Below are 20,710 nucleotides of genomic sequence, written 5' to 3'. Positions count from 1 at the left end.
TTCACTTGCTTTTAATTAAATTTTGTAATTCTTTTATCATATTCCTATATTTCACTTGTTTTTTATTATTTTTTTGTAATTTTTTTATTTCTATGAGATTTTTGTAGTTTCACTGGTTTTTAATCACAACCCTCTACTTTCAGGCCATTGATTTAAAGAAAAAATTACAGGAATCTAACTAAAAATTAGGTGAAATTATAAAGATTTTCAGATTATTTTTTTCATAATAAATAATTGATAATTATTTTTAAATTTATATCTCATCTATTTGTTCTAATTTTCTCCCTTTTCTGCTTTTGGCAAAAAAAGAAAAAAAGAAAGTTACCCTTTCGGTTTTAAATTTACAAAATACTCGTACACCTTTTACATTTCATTATTGTGTTCTTTTATATATATATACACATACACACAAAAGGCACAAACTTACTGTTAGCTCCTTACATTTAAAATGATCTGGAGCTCTGTTATAAATATACTACCTTCCCTTCTAAATATAAAATCTAATTTGTTAAATAATTTACAGTATAAACTAAATCTTATATTTAGAACTGAAACTAGTATTATTTATTGCAGTCTATTTATTACTAATTAGTGTTCATTGTTGCATTAGTGCATGAAAATTTGAATATTATGCAATACAAGGCCGACTTTTCTTGTTAAAACAATTCTTATTTATTAACATGTTGTTAAGATTAGACTAAATATTGATAATAATTCAACTCCTATCATAAAATGCATTACTTTGCTCAGAAACTGAATTGAAGTTATAACAATTTAAGTAAAGTAAATTTAATTTCAGCATCGAATGTGTATTTGATTTTTATATAAAAATTCAATAAATTAAAGAACAATTGTGAAATGAAAGAGAATGAGATTCTTGCTTGGAAGAAAAGATACATTACTTCTTAAGAAAGAAAATTTCTTTCCTATCCAAATCGAACTTTTATATTCCTTTAAATAATATATAAATATTAACAATTTCAAAAAGAAGATAATAGTATCTAATAAGAATAAAACCTATTCTTAAGAACAAAGTGCAGTTCCACGCTTGATGTCAGTTAAAAATAAAACACAAGTTTCATAATCTTATTGTGAAAAAAAAAATGTTAGGACAAAATCGAATTAAAAGTGTTAAACTTCAAAACAATCATAATTTATTATTGAACTTTAATTTCTTTTGAAGCTCAATACTCAACTCAATTTAGTCATGATCGGATTGACTAGGTCTCGTTTTTGTTTTCATTTATTTTATATTTTTCTTAGTTTTAAGAAAATAAATAAAGAGGTGTGCATTTATTATAAGATGCAACTTTTTTAACTAGAGAGGACAATATCGGTCAAGATTAAGACAAGTAAGAAATTTTTTTTGGAACCATAATTGGGTAATCTATCTTTAAATAGCTATTTGAGTAAATATATCTTTGAATTAATGCATGTTGGAACAAAAATTGGATTAATGAATAAAAATGTGTCCTTTACCTTTGGGACTTTATTAAGTGATTTATGTTAAGAGACATCTTTTTATTTGCAATCTTAATTGCTTATTTTTAAAAAAAATGACAAACGCAACATTATAGTGTGCTTGAGGAGATAATTCGTAATCATGGTGTGCGGGATGTTAATATTCTGAATCAATGTTTTAAAAGTCAGACTAGATAATATTGAGGGCGCATTTGGAATGGCTTATAATTAAATTTTTAATCGTGATTTACAAAATGCAAGATAAATATATGAGAGAAATTTTATCTCACTTTACGTGAAATATGCTTATAAGTAATTTCAAATATGACTTCAAATGGGCCTTGAATTAGAAAGATCAGCCGAAACCACTAGTCTAACAAATAATATAATAGTTAAATACAAATTTATAAAACAAAATAATTATATGAATATATAAAAGAAATAAATCGACGATAAATTTAATTGTCATAATAACACTACAATATATGAAGTTTTCTGTTAAATGACACCATACAGCTACAAATGGTATGAAAATATATAGAGAAAATGGGAAATAAAAACCCTCCAATATATGAAATTGTGATTTGACACCCTCAATTTAAAAAATAAAAAATAAAGACTCAGTCCCATATTACAAATATGAAATCTTGATGAAATGTCTGAAATACCCTTTAGCCAAGTTGTGATTTGATTTACTGAAATTGTCATTCGCTAAAGTGAACGTGTCATTTTTCATAGTCAACTTGTCATTTGACATACTCTCAGCCAAGTTGTAATTTAGTCTACTGAAATTGTCATTCGCTAAAGTGAACCTGTCATTTCCCGTAGTCAACTTGTCACTTGATCGAGAGGTATTTTAGACATTTCACCAAGATTTCATATTTGTAATATGAGACAAGGTCTTTATTTGCTATTTTTCAAATTGAGGGTCCCAAATCACAATTTCACATATTGGGAGTCTTTATTTGCCATTTTTCCAAATATATATAATTTTTTGAGAGGGTCAATATTTTTATTTTATAAAAAAATAATTATATGAATATATAAAAGAAATAAATCCACAATAAATTTAACTGTCATAATAACGCTACAATATATGAAGTTTTCTGTTAAATAACACCATACAGCTACAAATGGTATGAAAATATATATATAATTTTTTTGAGAGGGTCATTTTTTTCTATTTTGTTATAGGTTTTTAAATATTTTTAAGCATTTTTCTATAAGATCAAAAAACTGTCATGTTTCCTAAAAATTGTTTTGGTTCTTGGTCTAACGTTGAATTTCGATTTAATGGTGGCTCAACTCCGATTCAATCAGAAAACTGTACTCCAAACACATACTTAAAACTCAGGTCAAAAAGGAAAAACAAAAACACATACTTAAAACATACTACCTCTGGTTCTAATTATAAGAGTCAGTTGACTAATTTGAGGAGATTAAGGAAGTAAGTTGAGCTAGTTATTTGTCCTAAATAGGTGTTGTCTTTCCTAAAATATCCTTACTAATCAAGTGTATTGATTATAACTATAATTATTAGAAGGACTATCTTGGAAAAAATTGAGTAAATATGAGAGATAAAGTGGATTGGGGTCTTATATTTAAAATCAAAATAAAAGTCAAACAGGGCCTTATATTAAGGACGGGAGGTAGTAGTTTAGGTGTTCAATTAATGTTCATACATATTTCATTTCTCCTGCTATGTTAGGTGTATGTGTGTATTTAAACTTCGGGTTGTGGCATATTTTTATTTACCCTCTAAACTTTTAATTATTCAAAATAATTATAAGTATATTTGTTTTAAAAAAAAGAATTTGATGCTCCTGACTTTTAATTATGTCCAGCAGTATGGGAACATTTTAGAAAATGATTTATATTAAGCTTGAATATGGTATATTAAACTAACACATAAATGACAAAAAAGAAAGTGAAGAATAACAAGGAGTAAAGATAAGAAATGCTTTCCTACAATAAAGTCAAAGCATAATCCCCATAATATGGATTGCAAGATTCGCTTGTAAATAACACACTTGTCTTTTAGCCACTAAAGTTACAATCAGCGGCTCCATTAAAGGCCATGTTTGGTTAGACAAAATATTATATAATCGCATTAAAATAATGGCATGGGAAAAAGAATTCTAATATTTAAAACATTAAGATAAACTATCTACACTTTTTTTTATTTATGTAAATGAACTCATCTGTGATTAATTTGTTTTCTATTTCACAAAAAGAGTACAGTATGGTAGGAAACTTATCTACCCGACTTCAAAGTTTACAAGGCTAGCTTATGTATAATTCAAAACTGAAGGGACTAGATGTACTCAGACATATGGTTAACAACATCTTATACTTGGTTAGCAAAATAATAGAATACTACCTCCAGTCCTAATTATAAGAGCTAGTTGACTAATTTGAGAAGATTAACGAAAGGAGTTGAGTTAGTTATTTGTCATAAATAAGTATTGCCTTTCTTAAAATATCCTTACTAATCAAGTGTATTGGCTAGAATTACCATTATTAGAAGGATTATCTTGAAAAAAATGCATAAATATTATAAACAAAGTGAATTGGGGTCTTATATTTAGAACCAAAATAAAAGTCAAACGAGGTCCTATATTAAAGATCGGAGATAGTAATTTATAGCAAGGGAATTATTATAAGCACAAACTTAAAAGTTTTGTTAAGTCTTACTTGTTGCTTGAACTAATTTTTTCTTTAATTTAGAAATGTGAATGATGTTAGGATTAAGGTTTTGATGATAACAACGTAAATAATTTGTGTTTCAATATGTTGATCAATCAAGGTTTTATCGATAAGCTGTTGGATAATATCTCTATACAATTAAGTAACTCAGCAGAAACTTTGATCGATAATGTGTTAGATAATGTGTTGATCGATCAATTGATCGATCATTCTTAACTTAGTCGTGTATGAAAGCCTGGAGTAGATTATCGATCACTTGATTGATAATCAAGATGATTGAATATCAGGATACAAATTTGATAAGAATTTATCGATCACATGATCGATAAACAGATTATCGATGAGAAGACATATAAATGGTAATACGCTTTACTCATTCTATGTTTTGCTTTTGTCGCCATTTATCGATCACATTATCGATCAGCCATTTATCGATAATATGATCGAACACTGCCTCATAACCTTGTGTGCAGGTATTTACTTCAGTGGCTTATCGATCACTTGATCGATCATAAAATTATCGATCACATGATCGATAATCAGCATATCTTTGTTAGATCGTGGCTCTTCGATCACCGGATCGATAATCAGATTATCGATAATATTATCGATAATCACACTTCCTGTTTACCTTGTTTTCACATAACATGATCGATAAATCAGCTCTTTGGTTTTACAAGAATAAATCTCTTTATCGATAACATTATCGATCAACCTTTTATCGATCACCGATTCGATCAACTTACATAGCCTGTGTTTTCACTAAATATGCTTTTACTCATTGTTTATCGATAAGGTTATCCATAATCTATTTATCGATAAAGTGTTCGAAAATTAGTGATTCAAAATTTATTTCTATAACACTTTGTTTATCGATAACCTGATCGATCAACAAGTGTTCGATCACTTGTTCGATCATAAGGTGATTTCGGTTTAAACTTTAACTAGTCTTAATGTTTTTCAAAATGTATCATCTATTTCATTCGAGCTTTTCTCAGCCTTCATAAATGTCTTAATTCACTATTTAAAAAGTTTCAAAACCGTATCACCAAAAAAAAAAAAGTTTCAAAACCAAAAGTGACCTCGATCTTCCTTTTCTATGCATACCAATATGATGTCACTATCTCCTTTTATCGATCACCTGATTGATAAACCATTGATCCATCACTTGATCAATAATCCTAGTTATCTGTTTCAAAAGCTTTCACTTAGAATAATCGATAACCTGATCGATTAAGTAGTAATCGAACATCACTTCGATCAAGCACGTTCAATTATTATCCAACACATTTAACAACTGATTGATTCTAACCGTAAACTATGACTATTTGTTTTATCATTTGTTCAGTTCTACTTTTGATCTTACTCTACAAAGAAAAACTTATTGGATCAATATATTTTTACAGATTACGAAGAAAATCCCAACGGCTCTCCAACGGTTGTCCAAGTAGCCTGTAACCTACCTTGTCAGAAGCATTAATGGCGGAAACCGTTGCAACTGGAAAAACATGCAACCGGACTCTCAACGGCTAGAAGCTCTTCCATCTAACAGTTACTAAATGACCTCAACTATAAAATGCGTGAAGAAGCATTAAATGAACAGATTGAATATGCGAGCTACCCTCTGTTGATTATTTACTATTGCATTCAATACTCTATTCTTCCATAACACTGAACGTGAGTGATTATCATTTATTCACTCTATAACAGAGTTTACTTACTCTTCATTAATCACGTCTTGTGTGATACTCAAGAGTGTGGACTCCTGAGTGGGTTTGTAACCTTACGGGAAGTAAGGGGGAGTGATTGAGAGTCTCAATTACTATACTGAGGCGCCAAGTGTAACACCTCACATAATTATATCAATATACGCAATAAAATATTTAATTTAAAAGTCCATTAATATTTCTAATACTGCAAACAAGTCAAAATTTCAAAACATTTCTAACATAACTTAACAACATAAACTATTAAAGTCTTATAGTCATGGCAAATAAAAATATAACATAGCATGTGCTTGAGGAGCACAAAAGCCTTCACGGCTCACTCCATTGGTGCCTTTTCTTGATTCCTACTAGATTCTTCGCCTGAAAATTGTTAATATAGGGGTGAAATCAAACATCTCAGTAACTACTGAAACTCTAACCTATAAAAGTAAACCATATATGATAAACCAAAAATCTGTTTGTATGTCTATATATATGTATATATTAAAAATCACTGATTTGGTACATTCAATTCAATTTCATTTTTTTCAATATATCCAAAAATAATGCAATATGCTGCCTCCCTTATATCATCATCCACCCTTTACACTGCTGACTGGAGCCATAAGTTAACACATAGTCCGATAGGAACTAATCCATTTTACTGAATTATTCCAAGCTCACCGATACTAGAGATATATCCGGCCAAAGATATAGAGCTCAAGCTTGGACTATGGCTCCCCTCATTTGTGAATAGGGAGGTGTCACATGTCCCATAGTTCCAATGAATTCCCGGCCAAAGGAAAACATGGAAGAAGGGGCCCTTACAAGTGCCATCCACTGTGCACCGAGTGATGGCATACCACGTGGTAATTTTATATCCATGCAATCTCCTTCTAGCCTTAACCCAACAACACATGTCATATGCAAATAATGATACATCATAAATATATTCTCAAATATATTATTAAAAATAAGATAGCAATAAAATTCATATACCATTTAACAGTAACTCATGATAATTTCATAGCTATTAATATATTTAAATATTGATCATAATTACTAGCAACAAATCTTAATAAAATCAGGTAACATACCAAAACATTTATTTTACAAAAAATCATAATATTATATTTCAGTAATATAATAATTAGTAAATCCACAATATAATCATACACAATTCACATGTACAAGAAAAATTTTTCAGAGTTACTTGATACTCTTTAGCTTACAAATATTCACACAAGGATTACTCCAAAATTCTCAAGGGTCTGCAAAATTGCACATAAATATTTATTAATATAAACTCAGAACTACCCCAAAACTACTCTAAAATTCTAAGACTACCCTCTAAACCAAAATTACATAAATATATTAACTCTCTCAAATCTAGGCATTTATAATAGATGTAATATTATTTTGAAAAATATAATTTACATAAAAGGCTATTTAAATTTAACAACTTAAGTGAATATATTTTGATTACCCAAAATCTAAATATTTTATATTAAAATTCTCAATTATTTATTATAATCTCATTTAAAATTTTTCTCAAACCAAACAACTTCTTTAAATTATAAACAAACTGTAACTTTATCTAATTTCACAAAATTCTCAATTTACAATTTTTCAAGCTTTCAAAAATTATTTCAAAAATATATCTTTAACTTATTCAATATTTAAACTAATTAAAACCTCAATAATATATTAAATAACTCAAATAAATTATTTAACTCAGATTTAATCGGTAAAAACATATTACAAGTCTAAATAACAAATTTTTCAACTAAAATCTTAGTTTAAAATTCTCAAAATAATCATTCAACAAAAATAAACCAATTAAAATTCCTTAATAATATATCTTTAAATTTCTACAGTCATATATTGTCAAAACTCTATATTTACTCTATACCCAAATAGTAAAATTTTCTCTAAACATTATAATGATAATAATAATATAAAGCTATAAATATATAGGAAATATTCATAAAGAAAATTTGACAACAAGAAATAGTTTTATGTACCTAAATGATCCTCAAAGCTTGTCCTAACCTTCAGCAGCTCTTCTCACTCTTTCCTTCTCTTCTCCCACTCTCTTTCTCTTCCGTTCTCTCACTCTCTTCGGTCTCCCCACTCCCTTTTATTCTATTTTCCTTTCACCATCCAACTACCCTATTCCATTTTTTCCATCTTTCATTAAATGCTACTCCTCCCAATTTCTTCCTTTTGTCAAATGCTCACAGCTTTCCACCAAAAGCTGTTTTTAATAATAATAAAATATTATTTAATTTAATTTAATAAATATATTTTTTTAAAAAAAATTTGTATGTTACACCAAGAGCCTGATCAATCTTAGAACATAGTGAAATACTCAAAGGTGTTCTGAGGACTGGACGTAGGTCAAGTGGTTGAGACCGAACCAGTATAAATCCTGTGTCTTCCTCTCTACGGTGAAATCTTTCTAAACTCACACTCTCTGTCTCTGATAGTTCTTAGTTTTAATTTCATAAATTTTTATAACTCACCCAATTCACCCCTCTCTTGGATGAGACTACCACTAACAAATGAAAATTTCAGTGAGAAGCATCCATACTAATAGTGTCAAGCTTAGTTAACAACATAATGTGTATTTGGTTTGATTTTGAATTTCCAAACCAAATACGCTGCTAGTTGTTATTGATTCAAGCCAAACACAATTTTCTTTTTCTTTTTCTTTTAACATTTTTTAATAAAGAAACTGAATTCGATACTCAGATCAAAAGATACAACGAAAGATAAAACAACATGCTCTCCTTTATTACCGCCTTTAAAAGGTGGAAGGTGATAAGGATACCCACATGCAACATTACTTCCGATTCTTAATATAAGAGTTAATTTAACTTTTAATTTGATTTGAAATATAAGACCCCAATCCACTTTATCTATCATATTTATCTTTTTTTTAAAATAATTCTTGTAGTAATTGTACACTTGTACATGTTTAATATTCAATCAAATAGTAGTTTTAACTAATGCATGATTAGTAAGAATATTTTAGGAAAGACAACACCTAATTATTACAAATAACTAACTTAACAAGCTTTCTTAATCTACTCAAATTAGTCAATTAGCTTTTATATTAAGAACCAGAGCTAATATTATTATATAGGCAAACTAATCATCATTAATATCTTAAAATGAAGGCTAATTGGGAGAATCCCAGTGAGTGCCACAAACGAACACAAACAATCCCCAGGTTTGTGTTGCTTTCTGCCTTCAAAGTGTCTAATGCCACAAATTATCTAATGCCACAAATTAAACACCGCATGTAATAACACAATTTGTTATAAGTTTTATATTACTCCTCTGGTCCTATCTATATAGCAGAGAGAAAAGGTATTTTTTGGTCTTATTTATAGGGCACTAAAACAAATTTTTTATATGGATGTACAATTTTATCCCTAATTTATTATTGTGTTAACTTTGTTTATATGAGGTATAATGCATATTAAATAGGGATAAATTTGAAAAGTCATTAAATTTTAAATGAGAGTTAATTAAATTTAAGGTTTTCTTTGGTTTATGCGAAACATACTGGATGTGCCTTATAAATAGGACCAAATAAGTATATATTGATGATATATTAATAATACCCCCTCCGTCTCATATTATAAGCAATATTGGAGCTCATCACATAGATCAAAATGTTAGTTAAAATTAGTTAAAGACAATAAATATGTAAAAATTAGAAATTCTTTCATTAAAATGCCCTTATTTATGGGGGGGAGAGTATAAGAAAGAGAATAAAAAATTATTATAATAAAGAGAATTGTAGAAGAGAGATATTATGTGATGGAAAGATGATGGTTTGAAAAATGAGATAATAAATATATTAAGTACTACCTCCGGTCCTAATTATAAGAGCCAATTGACTAATTTGAGAAAATTAAGAAAAGAAGTTAAGTTAGTTATTTATAATAAATAGGTGTTGTCTTTTCTAAAATATCTTACTAATCAAGTATGTTGATTAAAACTATAATTATTAGAAGAACTATTTTGGAAAAAATTTGAGTAAATATGAGAGACAAAATGGATTGGGGTCTTATATTTAGGACTAACATAAAATTCAAACAGGATCTTATATTAAGGACCGGAGGTAGTATTAAAATAAGTAATTAATGAGAGCAAAATAGAGAATTCGTAACAAAAATTTAAAATAACTTGTAAATATTGCTTATATTTAGATATAAGAAGGAGATAGTAGTTACTGTTTATAATATGAGACGGAGGGAGTAATTTGCACAAAGAGTTGCGTCTAAAACGATGGTGATAGTGGCATTTGGAAGCCACTGAACTTCCCTTTTGTGAATCATTGCTTTCATTGAAAACCTTATCCTCAATTGGACGCTACCAATGCTATAAAAGTTTAAATTTATAGCATTAGTCTCATAGCAAATTTCGCTGTCTGCAAGTGAGAAATAGCGTGACCTTTTTCTTAAACTCCTTGCAATACACAAGAAAATAGATCATTTCCACGGCATATGAAAAACCTTTCTTTCTTTCTTTTTTTGAAAATTGGGAAATAGCCCCGTTAAAAATTTTATTCCCAATTTTTTTACTTTTTTTTTCATATTAATTGAACTACTCTTTTGTTAGTTCGTGATCCATATTTCCTTTAAATACTTTTTACGCAGTAATACCTAGACTGCTGAATTACTCCGAGATTTGAATCAATTCAGAATCTCAGTATCTTTACTAAAGAAAAGAAAGCGGACCAGACACTTTACCAAGCCTTGGGATGACATTTATAAAGAATCGCAATGTGGAACCAACTCATTCTTTCAATTCTCAAAATCAATACGAAGGAACTGCTTGCATCATTGGTGATTCTCAGAGGAAGATCACTAGCTGCTCCTTCCAAACAAAATTCACAATTGCAGCTTGAAATGGTGCAACTGTGGCATCTGAATTAAATCACTCAAGAAAGCAAGCAGGTTTCACTATGCAAAATCTCAGAATGGAGAGTCACGGCATTGAAATGGGAACATCCCTCTGCTAACACAGCACCTAACCTCGTGGCCAAGACAGCTTGTAGTTTGTCTATTTGCCAAAGTGTGGTTTGAGGAAATACACAAAAATGAATGCATAGAATGCATTTGGAAAAAGACTGAAGAGAGGGTAGATGACAAACGTAAAGAAAGAATGAACTCAATCACATTGTCCTGTGTCAAAACACAGAAATGCATGATTATAAAGAATTCTATTTATGATGAATCTCCGACTGGAAATTATTGGTATATTGAACTCTTAAAAGTTTGGGAAAAAGACACTAAAATACCCCCAAAATTACTAAATGACAAAAGAGGGTATTTGAATTTCAAAATCCCAATTCAGACCCCAGGTACTATTTTGGAATTTTTAAATCTTGTAAAATTACACAAATGGCCTTTACTTTTTTTTTTTTACTTTTTTTTTAAATACTGCCACATCAGCAATTTTGGCCACCGGAGCTCCGGTTGTCGGAGTTCCGATGACTACTCTTTCTTATATATTGACTACTCTCTTTTAGCTATTGACTACATTTATTTTTAAACTCTGATGACACGCTACCGGAACTTCGGTGACTGGTCAGCAGAACTCCAGTGACTACTCTTTCTTATGTATTAACTACTCTTTTTTAGCTATTGACTACATTTATTTTTAAATTCTGATGACTACTCTTGCTAAGCTATTGACTACTATAGTAATGCAATTTACTACTCTTGTGTAGTCAATAGATATATAAAAATATTCATCGGAACTTTAAAAACAAAAGTAGTCAATAGTTAAAATAGAGTAGTCAATAGCTACATGAAAGTAGTCACCGACAGTAAGGACAATGTTGTCATTTTACAAGATTTGAAAATTCTAAAATAGTACCTAGGGTCTGAATTGAAATTTTAAAATTTACCTATCCTAATTTGTCATTTAATAATTTTGAGAGTATTTTACTGTCTTTTTTCCTAAAAGTTTTAACATGGGAGGTTCCTTTTGAATCAAGAAATGATAATGTGACTAAAGAAAAAAATTCCTTTTGAATCAAGAAATGATAATGTGACTAAAGAAAAAAAAAATCAAAGTTAGGAGAGATTTCAGAGGGTGGGATCCCACCTCATAAGCCTTGTTTCCTTCATGGTTCCTTTTGATAAAAATAGGGAAAGAAAAAATTTGAGTCAATATTATTAGATTTTCCCATAAAATATAATTTTTATTTTATTTTATAATTATATACTAAAATTATTGATCACTTAAAAACAATATTAAGCACATCCTTGTGTTATCGAAGAGCCTGATGGCAATCACAACAAGTCACAAGAAGTTGTGCAATAAAAATTTTTCCATCTCATGCTGAAGTTGCAATGAACACCCGACTCCCGACTCGTGCAATTTCTACATTATCACAGCATTTCAGAAGGATATACCAGTTCCAATATATTTCTCGCATACCCCGGTTTTTTACCTCAGGCGCACATGGTCCCCCGTCATAGGATACCCCACACACACACACACCAAGGAAAAAAAAACCGAATAAAAAAGTCAAATTGATCAGTTTGTACTACCCATCCACAAAAGGTTTTTGGAGTCAGACTCATTGCCTTTTCCTAAACAAGAATCCCAATTCTTTAAAATAAAAGATGTAAAATAATCTTTCTCCAAACCAAGACTAGGGATATGGATTGCTAGAACCAATCCTAGAAACTGCGGGGTTCAAAAGTAAAAAAAAAAAGGATCAAATAGGCAAATTGTTTAGTTTTTAATATAAGGAGTAATCTCCACTGCCCCAGAAAGGTGACACAATAAAGTTTACCAAATTACTTCCCTCCTGGCGATTCAGTCCAGCCCACTTCACAACAAAGCCAACATGAATCTGAAAACGCACCTTCAAAAAGCGGAATTATTTTATTCCCAACGAGCATAAAACAATTAGAGCTTTATTCATAAGAAGATTAATTGACTTATGTAAATTGTGCAAAACAAAAAGAGGTCAACTGACCTATGAAAAAGAGAAGTCAAAACTATCACGTATTTCCACATTTCTCTGTGTATTTGACAACTTAAACAACGTAAAAAATGGTAAGCTGATAAAATTGACAATAAAATTATCCATTAAGATGACAAGGTTGAGAAGGTATGACAGGATAGATAACGTAGATTTCGGCATCAAACACCAGGGAGAAATTCAAGGCATCTAACCTTGCAGTACCAACTTATTCTGGACTAGGAGCGGTTGGTCAAAAGCCCTTTCCCAACATTTGAAATAGTCAATATGCTGCAAGTGCTATCAGCAGACAAGGTTCCTCCAAGGTGACAAGACGCTTGATTATTGGAAGAATCCTCAACAGTAGTACACAGTTCAGCGTACTGTCTGTCCCACATTGTTATGCATCATAACCTGCATAGACCTGAGAACAGCCTAAGATGCCAATGAGCTCTCCACCATATGCACAAAAAGCCCCTGTGTTCCCATGTTCAAATGTCAAAACCTGGCATTGCAAATTGAGCTGCAAAGGCCTCAACCCGTGCTCGGAGCTCAACAATGTCCTTGTGGCTCTCAAGACCTTTCAAAACAACCTTCTGCAATTTCCCATAATCTCTTTGCACTACATTTGCAATTAGTGCTGCTCTATAAAGAAATTCAGTAATTGTTTCAAAGTCAGTCTCCAGACACCCTCTTGAAGTCATGGCAGGTGTACCTGAGTAAGATGCCATAAAGCTATAAGAATGTACAGTCAATACACCAAGCATAAAAGAAGGCTAAACAATTTTAATGTAATAAATCATCACACACCTATCCTTACACCTCCAGGAGTTATAGTTCCGTTATCACCAAAGATAGCAATTTTATTCAAAGTAATATGACACATCTCGCATATCTTCTCATAAAATTTACCTGCAAAGATAAATAAATGATACTCAGATCTTATCCCAGTTTATAAACAAACAAAATTTTCAAATTAACTATTTGTCACAATTAAATCATACAGAAAGAAGCAACCAACAAAATGGACAAAAAAAAGCCCCCTATGAGAACAAGGCATTCCGCTGAATAGCTATAATAAGATTTACAGCTACAACAAAATGCCATATGCATGAGGATATCCTGAATGTATTGATACATGTATTGTTGTATTTATGAGATGCCTTCATGTAAGATGACGTAGAACATTTTGATGCATATTCAAGATAAAGCGGACCTTGCACTTAAACATCAAGTCACTGCCCAACAGTGGCCCAGTCCCATTTGTGAAAGTCTTCAATAACAGATAAACAAAATCAAAGTCACAAACCTTGAATAGCTGCAGTATTAAATAAGCTCCTACCAAGCATTAAAGGCAAAAGGATGCTTTTCTGGATCAGCCTACTTCTTCCATGTTGGAATCTTGCCGATCAGAAGTTGTAACACAAGTACATGAGGGGCCAAAAAATTAAGTGCAGATAACTTGCATGCATAGACTTAATAAACATTTACGCAACTTGCAAAATATTCTAAAAAGATCTGTATGCGACACTCATATAATATACCTGTCAATCCTAAAGGCCTTAGATCCCAAAGTACTAGATGATTGTCTGTACCCCCTGTTACTAGGCGGCATTTTCTTCTTAATAAAGCAGATGCTAAAGCTTGGGCATTCTTCTTCACCTGCTGCATGTAGGCCTTGTACTCAGGAGAAGCCACTTGTTTTAAAGCTATGGCAAGAGCAGCAATATGGTTATTGTATGGCCCCCCTTGCAAGGATGGGAAAACAGCAAAGTTTATCTTTTCTTCAAGGTCATATTGTTCACTCTCATATCCCTGACTTAGAAGTATCCCTCTCTTCCTTGCTTTTGCACCCTTCCTATAAAAAATTATACCTCCCCTAGGACCACGAAGACTTTTGTGAGTTGTTGAAGTAACAATATCACAATAGTCAAACGGATTCACGCATTCCTGAAAAGACAACAAAACCAAACTGGTAAGTGTCTCTTCAATTTTGAAAGTGCACAAACTACTAGTTAATAGTACAAGACAAAAATGGAATTAGACAAGCTGTATCCTTAAGTTTAGAATATAAATACCCAGGAAGTTTGCTTTAAATAGAAATATACCTCAAATCAGTTTAAATGTTGAACACTAAAATCTATATCAAGCAGCAAGTACTCAAAACCTCTGGATTCAATAACATTATGTCAATAGATTATAGAAATCTGATACTCCAGAATCTAAATTTATTCCAACATTTTGATTGTATATCATAATAATGAAGCATTCTACATTGATGCAATTTAATAAAACTAAATCCAAAATGTTAATAACTGGTACTTAAGTTATGCCTAATTCTGAATCTGCCACAATCTTTTTATAATTCGGGATACAGATGGTTCTCAAATTTCAAGAGAGACTCTTCTGTTTTATCATGTAAATTTCTTTCACAAAGATTTATTTTCATCATCATTCGTAATGTTGCTTAACTCTGATGAAGCATTTTTTTCTCATTAAAAAGACACTAACCTGTATTGAATATCATGCTGAATTCCATAGTAGCATGGCTTATTATGTAGCTCACACACTTAAATTGCCAATGTAGAAACTCAGACAAAAGCACAAGAAAACAGAAGCAAATGACAAAAATTGCATGCAGAGACCAGTGACATGTAAATTGTATATCAAAGTAATCAAATTAATATTACTAATTTGCAAGCTGATTGCCTTTGTCTAAATTCTGTAACCGTATTTAGCATGGACTTCTTTTCAAACTTGACATTCTTAGAGAGACTAAAAGTTAAACAGCATCAGGCAGTAAGTTGCATTCTATGTAGGCTTTTTCCACATTTTTGGTAAGCGTTGGCATACCCTCAAAAACATGGAGCAGTTTCCACCGATTGAACTAGAAAGATTTTGACTGTAAGAAGGATATAGTTCAATTATGGAGCATGCTATGCATGTCGTCCTTAGCTGGCTTTGTATAGAGTGGGATGCTCAAACATCCAAAGAGCATCCTGAATAGGATTGAACCAGGATTGAAGGCCTCTTTTGCGCTCATGCTACTCTTCTTTGTGGGTTGTTGGCACTTGGGTCTTTATATCCCCTGTTTTCCACTAATTAACTTTCTACTTCATTGATTTTATATCCTCTGTTTTCCACTAATTAACTTTCTATTTCATTTATCATTAAATTCAGTTATAAATTCCAGCCAATCCAAGAGTGGAGGCACAACAATAAAAGCGTAGTGGTGCATTAGGATAACTTCTTCTGCAAACTCTGCAGTGTTTGCCGTTCATAAAATGGGGACAGGTGGAAGAGCAAATGGCTAAAAAGTGTAACCATGAACCACAACCAGTGTGGCAGAGCCAACAATGCGAGCTGCCACTACCGTGATGCTATGATGCAGACAAAGAGGAGACACAGAATGAGCTTTCCAGAGTAACCAAGAGCAAAGTACAGCCATTAATGCAATATTAAACCACCAGGAGTAAGCAATTCACACCTTAGCTGCAACAAGTCCACTGATCTGGGCCATATCGCACATTAACACGGCTCCACATTTATCTGCAATATTCCTAAACCTGGCATAATCCCACTCTCGAGGATATGAGCTCCCACCACAAATAAGTATCTTAGGACGAAAATCAAGCGCCTTTTCCTCTAGTTTATCAAAATCTATATAACCCGTTTGAGGATTCACCTTATATGGAAAACTCTCAAAGAATATTGACGCCCCAGAAACTTTCTTCCCGTTCGGAGTACAGTACCCATGACTAGTGTTCCCGCCAGAAGGTGTATCCAACCCCATGATACGATCACCAGGCAACAACAATCCCGTGTATACAGCAAAGTTCGCAGAGGTGCATGAATAAGGTTGCACATTTACGCCCCAACTTTTAGGGTCCAGATTGAATGCTGCCAATGCGCGTTCACAACAGAGCATTTCAATCTCATCAATATATTGATTCCCTCCATAATATCGTGCACCCGCCATTCCCTCTGAATATTTATTCGTCAAATGGCTCCCTAGTGCTTCCACCACAGCTCGACACACAAAATTCTCCGAAGCTATCAATTCAATCCCTTTATACTGCCTTTCCTTCTCCTTCTCCATTATCTCATAAATATCAGGGTCCGCAGCTCGTAGAGTTTGATTACCCCATGATCGAACAGCCCCTCTCCGCGCCTCAAGATTGGGGTCCAACGAACCCCACTTGGAAGAACTGGAAGACGACGATGATGATTCGCTATCTCTTCGCCTCTTCAAGCACATCGAATGCCCAAGGATACGAAACTCTTTTACCTCCCTATCTTCGTCTTCATCCGAATCTACCGCCGAGGTCCCATTCTCCGCTTTGTGATTATCCGCCAGCGGCTCCAACAACTGAAGTGGAACCGGAGGTACTGGCTGCGTGGGATCGCGGAAGCTTGAGTCGAGCTGAAGAGGGATGGAGTCGTCAGCTATCTGGGTCCGTTGAGATGGCGAAGCGTGAGAAGAAAAGCCAAGGGACAAATTTGACTGAGGACGGGATATGTCCATCAAAAACCAAAACAAAACCGATCCGACGACAAAAATTATATGCACAAATAGTGAAATTCTTCTCTGATTGATGAAACAAAACTTATATGTACAAGTAAATGCGACGACAACCACAATATCTCCTAAGCACAACAGTAACAGCAACAGATACAACGACAAGGAGAGTTGAAGAAAGTGCAGTGACAGTGCTTGTAAATGGACTCGATGTAGCAACGAAACCGCATCATTGAAAATATAACACAAAGTGGGGGAACGAGGGGATCCAAACCCTAATCTTTGATGTTCAGTGGAAGAACATGGTGATGGAAGATATCATGAGATTGATGAAGAATGAAATGAAAATGAGCGCGAGGCTTTGTGCTTGGCGTGGGATTGACGAGGAATGCACCTGGACATTGTTGGTTTGTAACATTGGGGAACAGATCCTCTCAGCGGCCATTTTCTCCCCATCTCTTAGAATCTCCAATTCTTGACCGTCCATTTCATCCGAACTCTCACCAAGAGACACGTCATAAAGCATTCAAAATCACATCTAAGCCATTCGTCTTGTTATGATCCTGGCCGCTCATTCAATTTCATATTCTGCCAAATCCCTATAGCTTTCTTTCACGAATACACTCCCGTTTCTCGTGAAGTTCCCTGCCCATCGGCGGTGCAAACAGGGGCTCTGTCGTCACCCATGGTCGGGCACTATGAGAGAATTTGTTGAGAGTAGCTTATTTGGTCTGGTGTCTTCATTACAACTCTTCCTCCATATCTTTGCCGCAACTATTCCTCCATCCCTTGTTGAACTATGCTTTTTCTTGTTCTTCCTTTTCCCCTTTCCATTTGATTAATTTGAAGTTCTTGTTCGAATTTTTTTGGTTGGATCAATTAAATCCGGAGGATGAGCGATTACAGGGTGGAGATGATTAATGATGGCATGTAGGAGTTTTATGTGCATCTCCACGGGCCTGAAGACAGTAAATTTTTTCATCCCTCTGATTTACAATTTTTTTTTTAAATTTCCGACTGATTATTTTCATATGCACCTTTAGTCGGAATGTATCTTTAGCAAGTTTGGTTTGGGAATAGCTTGCAAACTTCTGGAAATCTGCATTTTTCTTTTTGTTGCAACTATTACGTTCGCAAGTTTGTCTCGATCTTAAGATGAGCGAAGTTGTCACTTTTAGTTTAGATGGAAAAATTATGTTGGTGAATTATCCATTTTTCTTTTATCATTTTGGTGGAAGGAGATCTTCTGGTTTTGTTTGTATCTCTCTATACTCCCGCAGTTCCATGATTTCTCTGTTTTTCAACAAAATCAAATGAGATGTTATTCTGACCTTCTAGTTGAGTTGTTAGTTGGCGTATCATGATTTTCTCCGGTTTTCTACGTACAATCAGTTAGAGTCAATATATTGGCAGTGAATGTAATCTACAGATAACAATAATCATCCATCCACAACTTTGGCTTCCACAAATTTTGTGCACCTTCAATACCTTCTGTTCTGGTTTATGCAGTCATTTAAAGATATGATCGAAGAGACTAGGAATTGCAAGCCAGTTAACCAACATACTCAGAGATGTTGGAGAGGAGTGAGTCTGAATTTTTTATTGCTTATTGCTTTTTTAAGTTCTTTTAAGAGTTGCAGAGTAAATCTTTATTTAGACCATAGGGTGTTCCGCCATGAGAGCTTTTGTGATATTGTCACCGGACAAAGTTACATTACTATAGATAGATTGATTCCAAATAATAATGATTTACACATCTCCTAAACAAATTAGGAGACCAAGTTTGCTGGAAAAGCTACCTCTGGAAATGACCAATGGAACAAAACATAGCTTTCTCTTCCGTATTTAATGAAATAGAACTTGACACGTGTTGAACTAGCTGTCATAATGGACAAAACAGAATTTGTTGTCCTATGAAAGAAAATACAAGTTGCTGTCATGTCATACAAAATACAACTCGGTGGATTGAATGACTGAAGTGCTGGAATTTGAATTGTTATTACAGGTGGTAGCTACATTATCTCTCATGTTGACTAAATATTGTTGAGGCTATAGAAGATGGACCTTCTGGACCTTCACCTGCTAGGAATTGATTAGACATTGTTGAAGTTGTTATTGAAGATGCACCTTCACCAAACAAGAAGGAAGAAATTAAAGAAGAGCAATGTAGATGTTAGTATGTGGTCATAAAAAAGTTGTAATGCCATATATTTCATACAACAAAACTGTCTCGTGTATATGTAGTTTGCTCTCGAGCCATGTTTCATGTATTGCTGGTACAGGCAAAGAGTTTGAAAAATATATATAGAATCTTTATTTGTTACTTCACGGGCATCTTATTGTTCTCAAATAGATTTAAACTCTATGAGTTATCATAAGCTGAACCTTTTTTGTTAAATCAGGCTGTACAATGCTATTTATTAGCTAGATAAATCTCATTCCATATTTATAGAGGAAGAAATTAAACAATCCTTGACTAATTTGCTCTGCTATCATGCTTTTGATTGAGCACTGCGCATCTTCTCTCCATTTTCCAAAACAATCATGAAAGAGATAGAAGATATCCAACAAAGTGCCAAATAACTTGATTCAATAAATATAGAAATATCCACGGGAAACAGTAAAGCAATGAAATAATGCTAATCCAGCCAAATAATTTCAACCCATCCACATCATTGGAATTTTGCAAACTTCGTTTAGAATATTAGTTCTCCAATACAAAACCAGCATGGCTTATCATGGGGGGAAATAAATGAAGAATACAATAGTTCCATGAAATTATCATACGATGCAAACCAAAAAGAAACTGTGAAAATTAGAACAAAAATTATGCTTTAAAGAATCTTAGCACAATTGCTTAGCGTATACGCCCATAGCAGCACAGGTCATCTTAGATTTTAATAGTAGCATACAAAAGATTCTAATTTAAATGCAATAACATTGCTAATTTTCTGGAAAGAACCTCTACTTACTCGGGTATTCAAGCCGTCAAGAATGAGGAAGAGAGAGATGGAAAAGAAGGGGAAAGATATGGAGGAAGAGGTGTAATGTAGATACCTGAATAAACTACTTTCAGCAAAGCTATGGAGATTCTCTCATATTTTCCAACGATGGGTGACTGGACGACAGAGCTTCCTGTCTGCATTGCCCGGGGGTGGAACTTCGACGAAAAATGGCCCTCTGAACCCTGAAGGGATTTCGCAGAATACACAGTTAACACTATGTTTGGTACAGAATTTTCGAAGGGTAGGAAAGGGAAGTTGCTCCCCTCTTCTTGTTTGGCTAGTATAATTTTTTAGAAGGAGAGAGGAGCTTGGTTAA

The 20,710-nt window shown here is 32.8% G+C and overlaps 1 protein-coding gene and 1 long non-coding RNA gene across 3 annotated transcripts; one reads left to right on the top strand and one right to left on the bottom strand.

Annotated features, from left to right (window-relative positions):
* Positions 1 to 13,111: 13,111 nt before the first annotated feature.
* LOC114756180 (serine hydroxymethyltransferase 7) lies at positions 13,112 to 17,765 on the bottom strand. 2 transcript variants are annotated; one of them, XM_028945094.1, is made up of 4 exons: positions 16,358 to 17,765; positions 14,415 to 14,820; positions 13,681 to 13,782; positions 13,112 to 13,585 (listed from the first exon to the last, which is right to left on the bottom strand). In XM_028945094.1, the coding sequence occupies exons 1-4, from the start codon at positions 17,393 to 17,395 to the stop codon at positions 13,362 to 13,364; spliced, it is 1,770 nt and encodes a 589-aa protein (XP_028800927.1). In that variant the 5' UTR covers positions 17,396 to 17,765; the 3' UTR covers positions 13,112 to 13,361. The 2 variants fall into 2 exon arrangements, with proteins under 2 accessions (XP_028800927.1, XP_028800928.1); XM_028945095.1 differs by lacking the exon at positions 13,112 to 13,585 and adding an exon at positions 14,087 to 14,143 and having other exon boundaries at positions 13,700 to 13,782.
* A 303-nt stretch (positions 17,766 to 18,068) lies between these two features.
* On the top strand, positions 18,069 to 19,587 carry LOC114756182 (uncharacterized). Its single transcript, XR_003741416.1, has 4 exons — positions 18,069 to 18,123; positions 18,296 to 18,357; positions 18,819 to 18,973; positions 19,395 to 19,587. It is a non-coding gene; the product is annotated as an uncharacterized LOC114756182 (long non-coding RNA).
* The last annotated feature ends 1,123 nt before the right edge of the window (positions 19,588 to 20,710 follow it).

This window comes from Neltuma alba, unplaced genomic scaffold, assembly GCF_004799145.2.
Source record: "Neltuma alba isolate B1F8T4 unplaced genomic scaffold, ASM479914v2 tig00010374_pilon, whole genome shotgun sequence".
In the NCBI taxonomy this organism is placed as follows: Eukaryota; Viridiplantae; Streptophyta; class Magnoliopsida; order Fabales; family Fabaceae; genus Neltuma; species Neltuma alba.
The sequence above is the reverse complement of the archived record's forward strand: the minus strand, read 5'-3'. Positions and strand labels throughout refer to the sequence as shown.